The following is a 16204-nucleotide window of genomic DNA, read 5'->3' on the forward strand; positions in this document are numbered from 1 at the left end:
CGGGATCGCGGCCGGCGCAGACCCGGCCCTGGCAAGCCGGGAGTGCAGCGAGAGGTGAGCCGTGCTGCGGAGCAGTCCTTTCCTTCCCATTTCTCAGGTGTGCTGTAGGATGCTCTTCCCCCTGGAGCAGGCTTTGTGTGGGGTAGGGTTAGACCTGCCAGGTCCTCTGTTTGCCCTAGGAATGCAAAAGGCGGGGGGGGGAACCCAGACTTTCTTAGCTGAGCGTGTTTGCCCGTATTAAACACCCCGTCCTTTACCAAAGCTCTGCCCTGCCTTCAGTCCTGGTACATTGTTATGTTCCTGTCAATTCTGGCTTCTCCACCGGGAACTTAAATAGTTACTTGTACCAGAAGTTCCTGGCTTGCTTGGCGTCGCAAGTATATAGTCCTTCGCTTACAACTATTGCTTCAGGCTATGTGACCTGCTGGTGGAAAGCTAAAACAGCATTCCGGTTTTAATTTGTGTTCTGTTTTGCTTTATTTTTTATATTGCCTTCATATGGCAGTGTTTTCTAACTTCGTCATGACGACAATTCGACTTTGGAAAAATCAATGTCGGTATCTAGAAATGTCTCTTGCAGTGCTGTGCAGTCAAGAATAGTAGTACTATTGCCAGCCAGGAAATTAAAAGTATCCAGAGGCAAGGCTAAGCTTACTACACACTGTGTCTGCTTTGAGGAATAGCCTGGATACATTCTGACCCGTGAATAGAAACCATTGCTGTATGTGCTGGTAGTCTTCCTCCCCGCCCCCAACTTTCAAGCACAATGCAACTCTCCTGGTGAGGATGGTGCTGCAGCCTGTGAGTGCAGCTAGGAGCACAGCTATTGCTGGCACCCATTAGGATATATTTCTAGTGTAGTATAATACGTGAAAGTGGCTGCATAAAAAAAGGCAAATTCTGAACTAGATTTTGTAGACTGGTCTTCACGTGACCTGCTCTGTAGCTTTCTGCATTTGTGAACTAAGGCATGTTTTAACACATAGCAGCTTTCATTAGGTAATTCCTTCTCCAGGCAAGTTCAGCTAAAACACATACATGTTTGTACTTTGAGACTGCTTGAACTATGTAAAATTCATTTTATGTGATAACCTTTTTTTTGGATATATATTTTAAAGTTCTTGGAATAAGGACCCTGATTTTTATTTTTTTTAATAGATAAGCTAAACATTGTTATATGTTGTGTTGTTCACTTCTGGAGGACTGTGCAACGAGAGCTAAACAGATGCTTAAGTAACAGTATAACGTATGGTAATGTAGTACTGTAAATCTCCTTCCTCTGTTTATCAATCCTACAGGAATAACTGAATTACTCAAAATTGTGGATTGCTTAGTGTCTTTCTTTTTGGCCCTGGAATCAAGTTAAGAGGCGATCGTTTGTCACCAGTTATAGTTACTAAAGAAGGTATACTTGATTTAGTTACTTTATTTCCAATAGGAAATTAACTTTTATGGTAAGTAAAAATACTTGCAAGAAGGGCAGACTTCAAAAAAATGCATGTCTGCTTGGTGGTATCTAAGCAGAAACAAAAAGAGTCATTTTCCCCCTCCCTTCAAGGGTCATAGGCTGGTTTTGCTTTAATTGAATCTAGATGCTGGCATTTTTATCCATTAATGTACTAATAAAGAATACTGTAGTTTGTATGCATTTTCCCACTCCTGTAACAAATGTAAGAGTTCATTTGCTGTATTAGGAAGTGTGCTGTAGTCCTATTCATCTAGTAATTTTTGTTTTGGTTTGTTTTTTTAAATGATCTAAAGCGCACTGAGTATAGGAGTTTTTTTAGGCTTGGATGTTGAATTTTGAGCACTTTGAAAAACTGGAGGAGGAAATTTGCAGTATACTGCCTTAAAATCTTTGTTTTATGGTTTCATTAGTTGCAATAGCAATACCAGTGTGTTTCATCCAAGAAAGTGGGTGCTTTTTACAGTCATGAATTTAGTGTTGATATATAAATGTGAGACAGTACTAGGAGCATCACTTTGTACCTCTTTAGGAAAACTGTGGAATGAAGCCTTTAAAACTTTGGGCATCTAATGAAAAGTTAGAACTTGGAGTGATGTGGTATTGCTGTTCTGTTGGTATGGTAGCTTTTTTTTTATGTACTGTTTCATGAGATACCCTAAACACCAGTTCTTTTCACAGTGCAAGTAAAAAGTCTGGAGATTTGCTTGCAGATTGCTGATCCAGGATTTTTTTAGTGAATGCTTGTAGTTTAGTAAATTTGCAATCTCCTTGCTTTCTTTGTTCTTAAGTGGTTTTGTGTTGGCTTTACCATTTGGTGTTGAATGGCAGTATAGTTCACTGACAAAATGCAGGGAGCTGTTTCAGACTTGCTGGGTCTTGTTGTGTTCTGATTTCAAATATTTTGCTCCTTTTTTAAGCTTCAATTATTGGCATTGTCAACATCGATTTGATCTTATTTCTCTTTTCCTGATATTACAGTTCTGTTTGCTCTTATTTGTGGGTGAGAGGTTGCTGGGGCTTTAAACGAGCATCTTCTATGGTATGATGTTTTAAGACTCCAATTCCCTTTGCTTTTTCTACTGTTTGCTGCTTCCCCTACTCGTTTTTAGTACTAGAGCCCTCTTTACTTGAGGTTAGGAATCAAACATCTTATGAATCATTGTTTTCCACTCACATTGGCCAGAGGCACTGTCGTAGTAGCAACAATGATTTGTCATACCTTGTACGGGATGATTTGTTTTGGAAAGCTAAGTAGGTAGATCTGTTACAATGCACAGAACTGGATAAACTACTACTAATGTCTCTGCTGCTGGGGTAATATGCTGCTGTGCAATTTGGTTTCTATGCTAAGTAAACTAAGGCAGTGACTGACCTGAAGTGTCATGTAAAAGGACAGGAGGTTCTTAGAAATTCTTTCAGTGATAGCAAAACAGGAGATAGTTTTGAAGTTACAGACTTCAGGTCTGTAAAGATCTGGATCTCTTTCTGATTCCTAGAGGTTAGTAATCCTGCATATGGACAATAAAAATTATGTTTGTGCAAGTTATCATAAAAAAGCTGCAGGTTCTTGCTTTTCTTTTCCTTTTTAGTCAGTAGTGGAAACCAGTGTATTTTCATTCCTGCAAATAATTCCATGAGGTTACAGTTTAGATATCTTAGAAAGGGAAAACTTTAGTGGGGAGCACGGTTGCCGTGACAGTGTTACCAGCAAAGACTCCTTTCCCACTTCAAAAATAACTTGCTTGGAGACCTGAGGGCAAGTGTCTAGTTTCTTGAAAGCCTGGGGTCAGTTTTTGATTCATCACCCTTCAAACTCAAACCCAGTCCCAGCAGTCCAGGTTGTGCTCAGGTGGGTATTTAAAAAAAAAAAAAAAAGCATTGGAACCAGATGGAGTCTCTGGCTCCTACTTTTTTGTCATCACAGAAACCCTGATGGGTTTGGCTTGAGGCAGTGAGTCAAACTGATACAAAGAGCACTTCCTCTCTTTCTTTCCTCCAGACTGAGACTGGTACAGAGAGGGAAGGTGTTTGCAGACTTTCCTCCCTGCCCTTCCCTGAACTTTTAACATCCAAAGAAGTTGTGCACGTTTAACCTCTTTAGGGGGGGTGGGGAAGGGAATGCTTGAAAAGTCTTTGTCTGGCACTTAATCTGGAGAGAGACACCTATCTGGATGGACTTAATACAGAAGGTTATCATGTGTTTTTGGTGCTTGATCCTAAAGAATGTTCAAGTCTAACTATACAAAGGATGTTTCTATATACTCAGCGAAAAGTCCCTTTAGGGCTGGGAAAACCTATGTGGTAGGCACCTGTACATATTTTGCTTGCTTTGTCTACTGTGTTAAGCAATAAAATATAAAAGAACGATTTGAAACATGATTAGCAGGATATCCTTGTTTCTGACTGCTTGGGAAGATTTCTTCATGGAGCACCATCTGGACCTGAGGCAGAGTCTGTGTAAAATCCCTTTGTGTTGCAGTGGAACATAACTAAAGGCCTGATTCAGAATATGTAGTGACAGGCAAGGGATGGAGTTAATAGCACCCGATCTCTCATTTGTCTTACTTATCAGCAGCTAACATGAAAATTTTGATGTCTTGAATTCATGTCTCATAGAACGTAACACTTAAACCCTTTTGATGAGCTTTAGTGTTCAAGTCTGTAAAATTATTTCTTACCCTGGAAGAATATCAAAATATTATAGTTCTTACAACTGTAACTTTTAAGAACTGTGGTCTTAAAACGAACATGCTAGAAGGAAGCTGTTACTTATTGTTGTTTTGTTGTTATAGAAAAGGGGCCTGACCATCCTTTTGAAAGTAGTGACTACTTTTGATGCAATAGACTGAAAAATGTTTGCATGGTTCACTCTCTTTACACTGATAGAGTGTCACAAGTACTTTCTGTTTACTTTCCTCACAGTGTTCTTTTTTTCTGTCAGATATCTGAGCCTCTTGGTACACTTTGTGTATTTCTTTTTTGCAGTCTGTTGACTAGGAGTTAGTGGTATAGAATCGTACTTCTCATTTTTGCATGTCATCTATTTCCAAATGATCCTTCTCTTGTCTCTTAATGTTCTTCACAGTGTTTCTCTTCTGTCATTAATTAAACTTTTCACAGGCAGTCAGAGAGCCTTTCATAATACTGTGTTGCTATTATTTTCACACACAGGAAGAAATAAGGTGCCCTGGATAGTCTAATTTCATGTAATATGGAGAATGGCAGCTGTCATACTGTCCAGTGAAAATAACAAAGTGTTGGACTGATCAGATTTTTTTTAATGTTTTTCTTTCAGGAAGCAAAACCTTCAGCTGAGGACTTAGGAGATAAGAAAGAAGGGGAATATATTAAACTCAAAGTCATTGGGCAGGTGAGTTTTTACATAATTACTTGTTGACATTTGGTGAAGGTGTGAGTTTTTGCATTGTAGAAATGAACAAATGAAAGTTGATAGTTTCAGTTCTTTAATGTGGATCCTCCCCTTCAATAAACTACTTGCCAATTGTCAGTAATGTATGTTAGTATACTCTCTGGTGTAGTGGGTTGATTTTTCTTTTAGAGCTTTGATCAGTGTGATCCCCATCTTTCAACTAGGGGACCTGATGCATTGAGGGCTAATTTATCCAGGGGTATGAATGAAATATGTGGCAAAAGTGATAAACTGAGTTAATGTTTTGCAGTAAGCATGAGGTCAGCTTTCTTGGATAGGGAAAGAGGATTCTGTTGGCTGGCATGTTGGTAGGTGTGAATGGTGGATTATAAATCTGAATTCAAGTTCTGTTGGAATGTGAATGCAAGGGTCCTTCTATGCAAAGAACTCCTAACTCATGTGACTTCACTCATTATTGTTTGTTGGAGTATTAGTGCAATTGCTGTGCCGTTGACTGGGGGCGAGTGACTTAAAGCAGGACTACCACAAACCAGCTTACCTTCTGTTGGTTTAATCGGCAGAGATGAGAACACATTCAAAAGCTATATGTGACCCACGTGGTTCTTGCACAGAACTTCTTGCAGTCTGTTTTATCTGTAGCCATTTTGACAGTTGTGGTTGTGTGTAATTTATGGCTGGTAGGAGGGACTCTAGAATAATGAGAACTAAGGCGCTCCTTAGGTTAGTGTTGTGTTGCCAAATCTGACTGTAACCTAACTTGTAGATAATTACTCATATTGAACAAGGCTTTGTATATATTTTTAAGTGCAAGCTTTAACTTGTCTCTTTTGGAATCTTAGAGCAGAAGTCCCCCACATATGTATGTTTGTATTTCATAAGTACATCAGCTGGGGAAAGATGGAAGCACAGACTGAACCATGTATGGTTTTTAGTACTTCTAAATCCAAAACCTCCATAGTGAGCCTAAGGCTATACTATGCCATCTGTTTTAAAATAGAGCTTCCTGTGGAAGTGCATGATGAATTTGGTGACTGATAGATCATCCTGGAGGTTCATGTTATGATGCACCAAGGTATGCAAGATAGTTAAACTGCATTCCATGGTAGTTCACTTAAGTTTTTCTTAATGAAAGTCTTAAAATTAGGATAGATAAAACAAGCAGTTACTACAAAGAGAGTAACTTTTTTCTTTTCTGTTCTTAGGACAGCAGTGAAATTCACTTCAAGGTGAAAATGACAACACACCTCAAGAAACTCAAAGAATCATACTGTCAAAGACAGGTTTGTGAAACAGTGACACTCTCTCTTTAAAAAGAAAATAGAAAAGCCAAACATTTTTGCTTTACTTTTCTCACTGTTCTTTCAAATAAAGACATCTGTTGAGAGAGTCAAGCTTCTGTCTATAGTTATCAGCAGGACAGGTATCTGACAGTACCAGTGTAACGAATATCCTTGTTTCTTTTAGCAAGTAAAGGTATTTCTATGTAAGATAGTTGTGAATTTTGTAGTAAGTTAACATTACTGTTTGAAAATATATAGTGGCTGCTCAGAAGACATAGAAGTTATCTTTTAAAATGCCCAAGCATCATTTATAATTACTGCAAAATCTTCCATCTCCAGGCAAAACTCCCTTAAAGCTGTAGAATACTGCGGCTTAGAATAAGAGCAGCCTATAGCATTCTTATATTCTATATATTCTTACAGCTATTAATATGGTAATCAATTAACACTAGCTATTATGCCCTAAGTTAAAGAAATCTGCAACATGAAGTGTGGATGTAGGTAAATAGTAACTCCTGGTAGAGAACAAAAATATATCTTCTCTTCTAGATTCTGTGGCAGATATTGTGGATTTACTGCTGCTATTTCCAGAAGCCCTGGCCTAGTTTACCCCCAGCTGTGGGGATAGATGTCTTGTGTGGCCTTTTCTTGAATAACTGTGTTGGAGTTCACTTCAGGAGATATAATTATAAGAAATAATACGTTGATTTTTTTTCTTATTACCTTGAGACAAGTTGAACTTGTCAGTTGAAGTGTTCTTTTGTAGAATATGTTCTTTTTTGCTATCCTTCTGGAGTAAGAAGAAAGAAAAGATTGAACACCAGATATGTTTGTAGCCAATTCAAGTTATTAGAATTGCAATTAATTTGCAAAAATTGATATTTTTTTTAAATAAGATTTTGGAAATAATTTATGCAGGTCTTATTGATCAATGAAAATGCATGTGTGTAGAAATCTGTTTTTTAAAAAATAATTGTTTGAATGAACACAGCTATATCAATCTCCTGGATTGAATTCTGGTGAGTATGTGACTTCCTTTATCAGCAATCAATACGGTTTTTGGTGTCGAGTAGCTTTTCTCTGGTAAAGGGACTGAATGTTTCTTCCAAGCTGGCCAGAGGGATTGTTGGAACAGTGTGAAGAGCTGTTCTTTCCTGTGAATTTTTCTCTCTAGTTATTTGCAAGCAATATTTCTGAGATCTAATTGAGACACAAACTAGATCATATTTCACTTGTGGTTTTGTTCGTAACTTCAAAGAGAAGAAAAAGATCAGGTGTTTACTTTATTGTTGTGAAGTATGACACTCTGATGTAACACACGCACACTGTACAACAGACATACTGCAACTTAACTTTATTTACCATTAGGATGTTCTGTTCTCCCTGTTTGAATCATGTTCCTTTTTCTTCCCCTCAGCTCTGCTCTTTCTTCTCCTCAGTGTAGGATTTTTACAGAACTGATAATGGTAAAGGTTGCCATTCCTTCCTGTGCTGATAGAAGATTGGGAAAGCAAGGGTAGGAGTTAATGAAGTAAACATCATGTTCCTTCTGTTGTCTTAGGATCTTTAATAAGGCTGATACACAGTTCAGAAAAAGACAGAACCTTTGTACATAATGTGATCTTGGAAGAGAGGGTGTAGTCAGTATAAATAAGTCAAGAGAAAAAAGCTAAGGAAACTACCCAAGTTGTTGAGCTAGAACTCCAGTGAGACTGGAACAAACACACATTTCAGCACTATCATGCTCCTTGAATCACTTCTTTGTAGTTACATGGTCGCAACAGAATAGCTGTGCTCCTGTGTAACAAGAGCTAACACTTTCTTTATCAGTTGTGTTATTCTTAAAAGTTTTTCTTGTAAATCTGTACAAGTTTCAGTAAGTTGTTTTTTGTACATCTTGTTTCTTAGGGTGTTCCAATGAATTCACTCAGGTTTCTCTTCGAGGGTCAGAGAATTACTGATAATCATACCCCCAAGGAGGTGAGTTTCTTTCTATAAAGTATTACATAGTTCACTGTAGAAATGAAATACCAAATTGGTTAGTTTCTCTGTTCTGCTAGCCTGTTAACCAGAATGGAAGTTTTTCTTTAATATAGCCAACTTTGTGGACTATATTTAGTCAAATATAGTCTGACTATATTTGTTTGACTAGAATCTTTAATAAGGCAGATATGCAGTTCTGAAAGAGACTGATTGGACCTTCATGTGTAATGTTGTTGCAGAAGGAAGGGTGTAGTCACTGCCCACCAGAGAGAAGAAAAAAACTTAAGGGAACTTCCCAGTTGTTGAACTAGAACTTCAGTGTGACTTTGGAATAAATATTTATTTAGTTCACATTTATTAGATGAAAGTGTAAACAAACAGAAAACACCACTTCTGCTGTCCAGTGACTTCCACCAATTGTTATGACAAAGCAGAGGGAACTGTTACAATAATGACCTGAAAAATCAAACTTGTGCACTGTGAAATTGAACAATTTATGCTCTCTGAGAGAACAGCTGTAAACAGGTTTTGAGTTAAAAGCTGTAGGTTTTAGCTATGTTGTGAGCTAGTAGTGTGCTATATATTTCACGTGGCTGTACAGCTGGTGCATGCACTATGATGTTGGTTATGTTCCTGTGCATCTGTTGCCCAAGAAGGGATTTGGAGAAAGATAAAGCCAGCAACTTCCAGATTGATGTGTATTGCTCCACAAGAGGATTTAGGTTTCACTGATAAGGCTTTTGCTTTGAGATGTATAAGACTGAAGGAAAAGGACTAAAAATCCTGAATGTTGGCTAGTGAGATGGTGACTGAAAACTTTTTCACCCCTTTGAATTATGATGGGGCAGAGGAACAAACCATTGTATAACTTGTCTAGGACCTGCTCTGAATTCCGTACACCAGATTTATAACAATTATATGCTGTTTTTCTCTGTTCTCACAGCTGGGGATGGAGGAAGAAGATGTGATTGAAGTTTATCAGGAACAGACGGGGGGTCACTCAACAGTTTAGATCCTTCTGTTTGTTTTCTTCCCCCTTAATCCTTTTTTATTTTTAAATAATAGTTCTTTTGTAATGTGGTGTTCAACACTGAATTGAAACTGGCACCCCATCTCTGGGAGTTTATTTTCAAGCGTCTGGTATTTTGAATTCTCGTGCTCATTATACACTATTGTTTCTGTTTTCATTGTGCTGAACTTTTGTGATCCAGCTGCAGCCTTGCTCCCCTCTTCCCTTCTGCCCTCCCCTTTAGAAATACATGTACACACATGCGTTTGTATGTTCACTAGGTTCGTGCATTTCAGGCACGAAGGCTGTAAGATCTGCCAGGTGGGCAAGTGTTCTTAATGACTTCCATATCTGCCCTGAAGTTTTGATGTGTGACTGTTTCACTCCTGGACTATAACTTTCAGTGCGAGATGAAGTTTTTCAGAACTAAACTGTGGAGAAATTGTGTATCCATAACTCAGAGCTATTTTGCTTAAATTGTGCTGATGGCCCAACGAAGAAGATTACCAAGTTGGAAACGGAAAAGCTAGAACTGTTGTCATCTGTACCTTGCTCCAGAGATGGCTTTGCTGAAGACATAAAATTGAAAACCCTAATGATTCTTAAATCTTGCCAGAAGAGCCCAGAAGCATTTTAACTTCATATAGCAATTAGTACACGCAGGTATTCATGCAAGAATGTTCACAGCAGACAACTGGTGTTACTTTGACACTCTTGTTTGTACCTTTTGGCCTGGGACGTGGGTTTTGAATGGACATTGTCTGTACCAGCTTCATTTAAAATAAACAAGAAAAACAATTTTATAAACAACTTGCATTTTCTTTTCAAATGTTTGGAAATGAGCAAAACCATAAAAAGCTATAATTAGGGCATGCTTTTCCCGTAACTATACTTTGAAGCCAGCAAAAAAATGTGCTCTGTAAATATACCTCATTAAAAAAAAATTACTTTTTTCTACTTGCCCTAGTAAAATACTTGATCTGCTTGGTTTGCAGGTTACTATTTGAGACTATTTGCTTTTCCTTTTAGAGAATATTACATAAAGCTTCATGCACAAAAGGTAAACTGAAAATGCAGTTTGGAGGGAAATACAAAGATGGTTTTCAGTGTCTACATTTCATATTATCATGGTACCATTAAATAATCTCTATGATGGATGACATGGAAGTGTCATGATATGTCATCGGGCATCATTATGAGGGTCTACTTCATGTACTAGCTAGTTGCAAGTTTTATATGGTCAGTTTGAGAACATGTTACTGGATATGAAAGCTCAGATGGGAGGTTATAGGCCGGGTGGTGTGCAGAGGAGGTTTCTGCACTGTCCCTGCTTTGGCCTTTCTGCAGATAAATAGGACTTGTTTCTGATTTGGTATGGTAAATTGAGTTCGCTGTGAATACCAACTTCATTTAAAGACACATTTTAGTACTGGCATACTTGGAAGAAATTGCAGATTTTGAATGATTAGTTCTTATGGCACTTGCTGTAAAGCTAGGAATGCATTTTCTTTCATGCTTGTGGTTTGTGTCCTGTTTCTGATTTAGTAATACTTTTGTACACGTAGTTGCACTAAGCAATTTTTTAAAGATTAAAAGTTTTGATTACAAAATGTCAAATATGAGGTTTTCTTGAAGTACTCAATGTAATTTAATTCTTAGAGGGAAGAGGGATTGCTACTATGATATAGAACAACATGGCTTCTTTGCATTTGTCTCCAGTTGGTTTTTTAGAATACTAAATATATATGCTTCAGAATACCAGAAGCAAACCAGCCTTGTGATTTTTATCAGATCATCTTCTAATTAAAATTTGTATAATGTTTTTATTAGTAGACAAATTCCTATTATCCCCCTTCTACAAATTAGGAACTGAGGTGCAGGGGATGGTAGTTTACTCCAGGCACTCTAGAAGCTGAAAGTGGAGCTGAGAACAGAATCCAGATCCCCTGGGTTTGATGCTAGTACTCTAGTTGCTGCACCAACTTTCTTTGCTTCTTACTGTTCACTTTCCTCTTCCAGATCTATTTTATATGCTCATTTGTATCAGCTTTCTAGTTGAAGCACTTCGTTTAGTTCTCTTGAGACTATGAAGGAGGGTTTCCTGCAGAATGCAGCTTCAGTAGGATGAAGCTCAAGGCGAAGATTTCTTTCTGTTGTGTAACCTTGTCCTAAAATACATCTCTTTATAGAGTGGATATGGTACCAGTGACAAACTGATTTGACCTCTTTCTCAGACTTGTGAAACCTCAGAAAACTATTATCTAAGCAGAGCTGCTGGTCTAAAGCAATGTCTGTACTGTTACAACGTGATGGAACAGTAATGACAGGAAAACTGTACTCTGCCTCAAAGATTAGTATTGAGAGCTTCATGTAAAATGAGAAGATACATATGCTACACAGAAGCACTAGTATCCTTTTTAAGGAAGTTCATTCTTGGAAGTTGTACATTGAAATAAAACCTGAATTTTGAAGTCAAGGAGTAGACATACTTGAATTTCCTTCATTTCTCAGGGAGAACTAATAGTTTTCAAATTTCTTTTTGAAAAGATGGTCTGGAGTGGAATTTCTAAACCATTTGCAGCTTTGAAGAACAAGTCAGATTGGCCTTCATATGTTGGAGAAAAGCAGAGAAAAGAATCTTTTTTTCTTCCTGCAATTTTTCTTCGTTCACATGCTTACCTGTGTATTAGAGTAACTGAGTTCAGCTGTCAGTGGCTGGTTTTAAGTGTTTAAAAAAAAAAGTGATGGTGGGAGAATGAATGTGTCTTCACTGAGTCAGTTATGCAGTGGAAGGTGGAAGCTAATCCTTGCTTCATTTCTAATTGTGAAATTAATATATTTAGTACTCACTATGGTGACATAAAAGTTGTATTGAAAGTGCTTTACAAAATGATCAGTCTCAACAGATTTTTTTTTTAATGCTGGTGTCTTTATAGGATTTGTATATTCTCTTAAGTATAAATATGTCTACAAGATCATCAGTTTGACAAAATGAGGGCTTTTTTTCCTGAAAGTTAAATGTGTACACATTGGCAGGATTTGCACTTCAGTTAGGATGTCAGATAATGCTAAAACTTGAAGTGTGCCACAAATTTTTAATAACCATGTATTGTTTTAGAAGCACTACAGCTGTATACCTTTTTTCCTACTTTAAATAGAAATTATTTTATTTTTAAGAATACAGTGCTAAGATGTCTGTGCTGACCTGCACGCTTGTATACGCTTTTGGACTACTGCTGTTCAGGTAAGTTTTCTTAAATGAGAATATCAGCTTCTGAAGCATCATACAGAGAACTGTAGCAGTTGTGCAAGTTTGGAGTAGTATAAACTGGTTTTGTTTTGCTTTTAGGGCCAGTACTTAATACATATTTAATTTAATGAAGTTCATCTTCAGTTTAGAGACTGCAAAAATTGATTACTCTTCTCCACAGGAGACTCTACAGGAACTGCAATAAGAACTTAATCTACAAATATTACAATTTCTTATGTTACAGAACATTAGAGAAACAGAAAATAAGATAAACCTGATATACGAGGAAGAAAAGTTCTCATCTGCCTATGGTGTTTCTGTTATCGCTGATACCAAAATCTAGTCTGTTCTTAAACAGTAGCACGTTTATTGCATTTTATTAGTTTGGAGGATTCCTCAAGTCAGCACTGAGGTCTTCAAAGCTTTTGTAAAATGACAGCTCAATTTTCTCTCAATACAAAATGAATCAGAGTCTGGGATGAAGCAGCAAAGGATAAACTAAATATATTCTTGGCACCTCAGGAGGTCTGTCTGGATTTATTTCTACTGGTTGATAAAACATGAATGCTTGCTATCAATAGGATGTATACACAGGCAACTGTTGCAATCTGGGAAAATCATTTGTGAATGAGAGTAGCACCTATCAAAAAAAGGAACATTGGTTCCTCTTCTGAATCAGGTTGGAATTTTAATTAGACTGGAACTGAAAGAGCTCATGACAGTGACCCATTCCTGGCACCAAGCATTTATTTATTCTTTTGTATTGTGTTTGGGCTTAGTTTTTCAAGCAGCTGAAAATAATAGAACACCCATGGATAAACAACATCTTGAATGTGTTCGAGTCTGGTAGCTTCTATTAGTAGTTCTTGTTGGAACTGCAGATGTTGTTCTAGATCTGCTCTTTGCCTGCAGATAGTGTTAATAAAGTAGATCGCAGACACAGGACAGAATTCCTTCTTGGGTTAGAAAGCAGGTGCTTTGACTTGAAACCTACATAACCTGGTTAGCTTGTTGCTCCTTGAAGGGCACTTTACATGAGTTTGCCACAGTGCATACTATGCCTTCTGAGGCACTGAGCCTGGGCAGACTGGACTTGCCCTGGGAGTTGGCTTTGAGCAAGGTTTGGAATGGGCCAGGAAAGAAAATGTTGGGTTATGGTAATACCTTCTTGTGTGCCAGTATGTTTTTCTGTCACAACAGCATTGAATAGAGCAAGCAGGAGGTAGTCATTCCTGGTCAGCTGTAGTTCCTGTGTATTCTCTTATCCCTGGCACTGCTTTGTGCTTGACAAATTGATCTAGGCTTCCCTTAAGAAGGCCTGTTATGCTATTTGCAGTGGTTTTAGTATGTGGTTTGCAGACTCCCAGTTCCTGTGTTCTGAGGTGGTGGTAGGTTGAGTTTTGAAAGCACGCTATGCTGGAGCTTACTCCTATGGACTGTGTAAAGGTGATCATGGTTTCAGATGTGTGGGGAAATCTAGCTGGGCTTCTTTCTGTAGTGTAGATGCATGTTATAAACTAAACTAGTTAAAATACAGATAAGATGTACATGGATGTTAATGACACTGGTAGAACTCTTGATTAGAGAAGTATTTTTTTTTATAGTCTGGCACTAGGTGTAAAAATGTGCTATTATTAATAAGGAAAAAAATAATTTCACTATTTGATTAATAGCTATATACCTGATTAAAAGTTGTGCTTGTGTTTTGGCATCCTCTATAGTTAGTCTAGTATCTTCCTATTTCTTCATCTGCTCCTCAGATTCATATCTTGTCTTTTCTGTGTCTGCATTTTTCTACCTCTTAGAAATAGATCACCAATAGCTATTAGCTGCTCACATACTTCCTATTTAGGAATTTTTTTTTCATAATTACAAATAGAAAATACAGTTATACTGACATTACAAGTATTTAATATTGTCTCCAACTTGTGAGTGTCATAAACTGTAATTGGATTTTTTTTTTTAAATCTGCTTGGCATTTAGGTTTTCAAGCCTTCCTCTGCAACTATTTGTTAGAAGTAGAATCTTTTTTTAAACTGTGTAGCTACTGGGACTCATGCTTTCACAGGAGATATATAATGAAAGCATAAATGAACTGATGTAGCATGAATCTTATTATTGCTAGTGTCTTGCACAGGTGTGTTGTAGCTAGGCTGTGGAACTTCTCCAGGTGGCAGGGACTGTGGAAGAGACAACTATTATTACCATATCTATTTAATAGAGGAGGAGCAGCTGGGGTACTCCAAGTTTGGGTCTTAGTGTCATGGGGACTCCCATGTCAGATGCACAGTCTAAGTCTGTGTCTTTACTGGAATCATCCATTCAGATCAATAATCTGCAGCTAGAAGTAAGTATTAGCCTTTCTATAGACTACCTGCTCCTTCTTGTTCCGCTAGCTGTCTTCTGGAACTGCAGCAGCTTTCTGTGATAATCCTCCTGCTGCTGCCCAAATAGGTTCTTGAACTGCTTTCTTCTAATTGTGACTTCTTTGCTGCCTCCCCTTCCTGGTTCCTCTGCTCTTCTTCTAGTTGATGCTTCTGTAAACTAAAACGTAAATGATCATTAATTGCTATAGCAACCTTGGGTTTGCTGAACATTCTTGCCAGAAGAAGAGCAGGTTCTAGCCCAAAGAGTTAAGCCAATTGCCAAAGCAAAGGGGAGAGAAATTAGAATAAATAGAGAACAGATGCTGGTTAGTGATACTTAGTGTATGTCTGGTTCTGCAAATTAAAAAAAAAAAAATACTGTCTACTTCCCTTCATGCTGTCTGTAAGGGGGCAAAAACCTGAACTGTAGTTTTTGTGTGTGTGCTTTTGAGGAGGACATGAGGACCATGGGATACAGGTATATGATTTACATGAAACAGATGTGGAAGACAAGGGATGGAGAAGAGCACAGAGTCAACTAGGAAAGTTCAGAGAACAAAAGCTAAAAGAAAAAATTGCAATACATCTTTGTGGAACTAGAACACGAGACCAGAACAAGAACCCAGGCTATGCAACAAGCAAAGAGGCAATAAAGAGCCTTATTAGAGATTTAGATGTAAACAGGATGGTGGTCAAAAATAGGTTATTTTTGCAGGAGGATTCACACTGTAAGAAGCATGAAAGAAAGTCAAGGAAGTTCATGAAGCAAAGGAGTATCCTCCTTCCTTTGAGAACGGGAAGTTAAGGACAATCAAACCAGAGGTCTGCTTCATTGAGTACTATTTAAAATAATTTCTAAAATTCTAAAATAAGGTTAAAATAACTGCAGTCCAGCAGTTTGACTTGAATGTCTACTTGCTTTTCCTGAAATAAAGTGAAGCAGGGCATGGTACTAATATCGAAAAATGCTTTATAAATCAGATTCGTCCTTTCTTTTCAACCATGTGATTAAAAGACGCTACTTCTACAAATCTAGTTCTTAATATATCTGTAACCAGGGGATACCCTCCGAAGTGTTCAGTCATTTCTAGGTAGGCTGCATCCTTTCAAAATCACCCAAGGAGGTCGCTGTTCTCCCCAATACCACTTGAAAACCTAAGTATAACAGAAGCAAAGCAGTAAGATAGTGTCAGAATGTGGTGTTTTGTATAAGCAGAACGCTTCAAAAGGTGAATAGAAATGTGATAATTAGATTACACCAGAGCTTGTTTCTTATACTGATGGGTTTCCCGGAGCTTTGCCTTAAAGTGTTTGCTGGTTGGTTGTTTGCCTCTGCTGACATAGCATTAGGGAGAAAAGAGCAAAAGTGCTCACTGCATTTTTTTGTAGTATAAAATTCTTGTATCATTAAGGAATAACCTGCATTGCTGTGAAGTGCCTTTATAACCATGTAGTTG

General features: G+C 37.8%; 1 protein-coding gene across 1 annotated transcript; it reads left to right on the forward strand.

Moving 5' to 3' along the window:
• The first annotated feature begins 4733 nt into the window (after nt 1-4733).
• On the forward strand, nt 4734-9941 carry SUMO1 (small ubiquitin-like modifier 1). Its single transcript, XM_026853304.1, has 4 exons — nt 4734-4838; nt 6062-6139; nt 8048-8119; nt 9066-9941. Exons 1-4 carry the CDS (start codon nt 4749-4751, stop codon nt 9132-9134), a joined length of 309 nt encoding a protein of 102 aa, XP_026709105.1. The 5' UTR covers nt 4734-4748; the 3' UTR covers nt 9135-9941.
• Nucleotides 9942-16204: the final 6263 nt, after the last annotated feature.

This window comes from Athene cunicularia, assembly GCF_003259725.1.
Source record: "Athene cunicularia isolate RWA chromosome 7 unlocalized genomic scaffold, athCun1 chr7_part2, whole genome shotgun sequence".
Classification (NCBI taxonomy): Eukaryota; Metazoa; Chordata; class Aves; order Strigiformes; family Strigidae; genus Athene; species Athene cunicularia.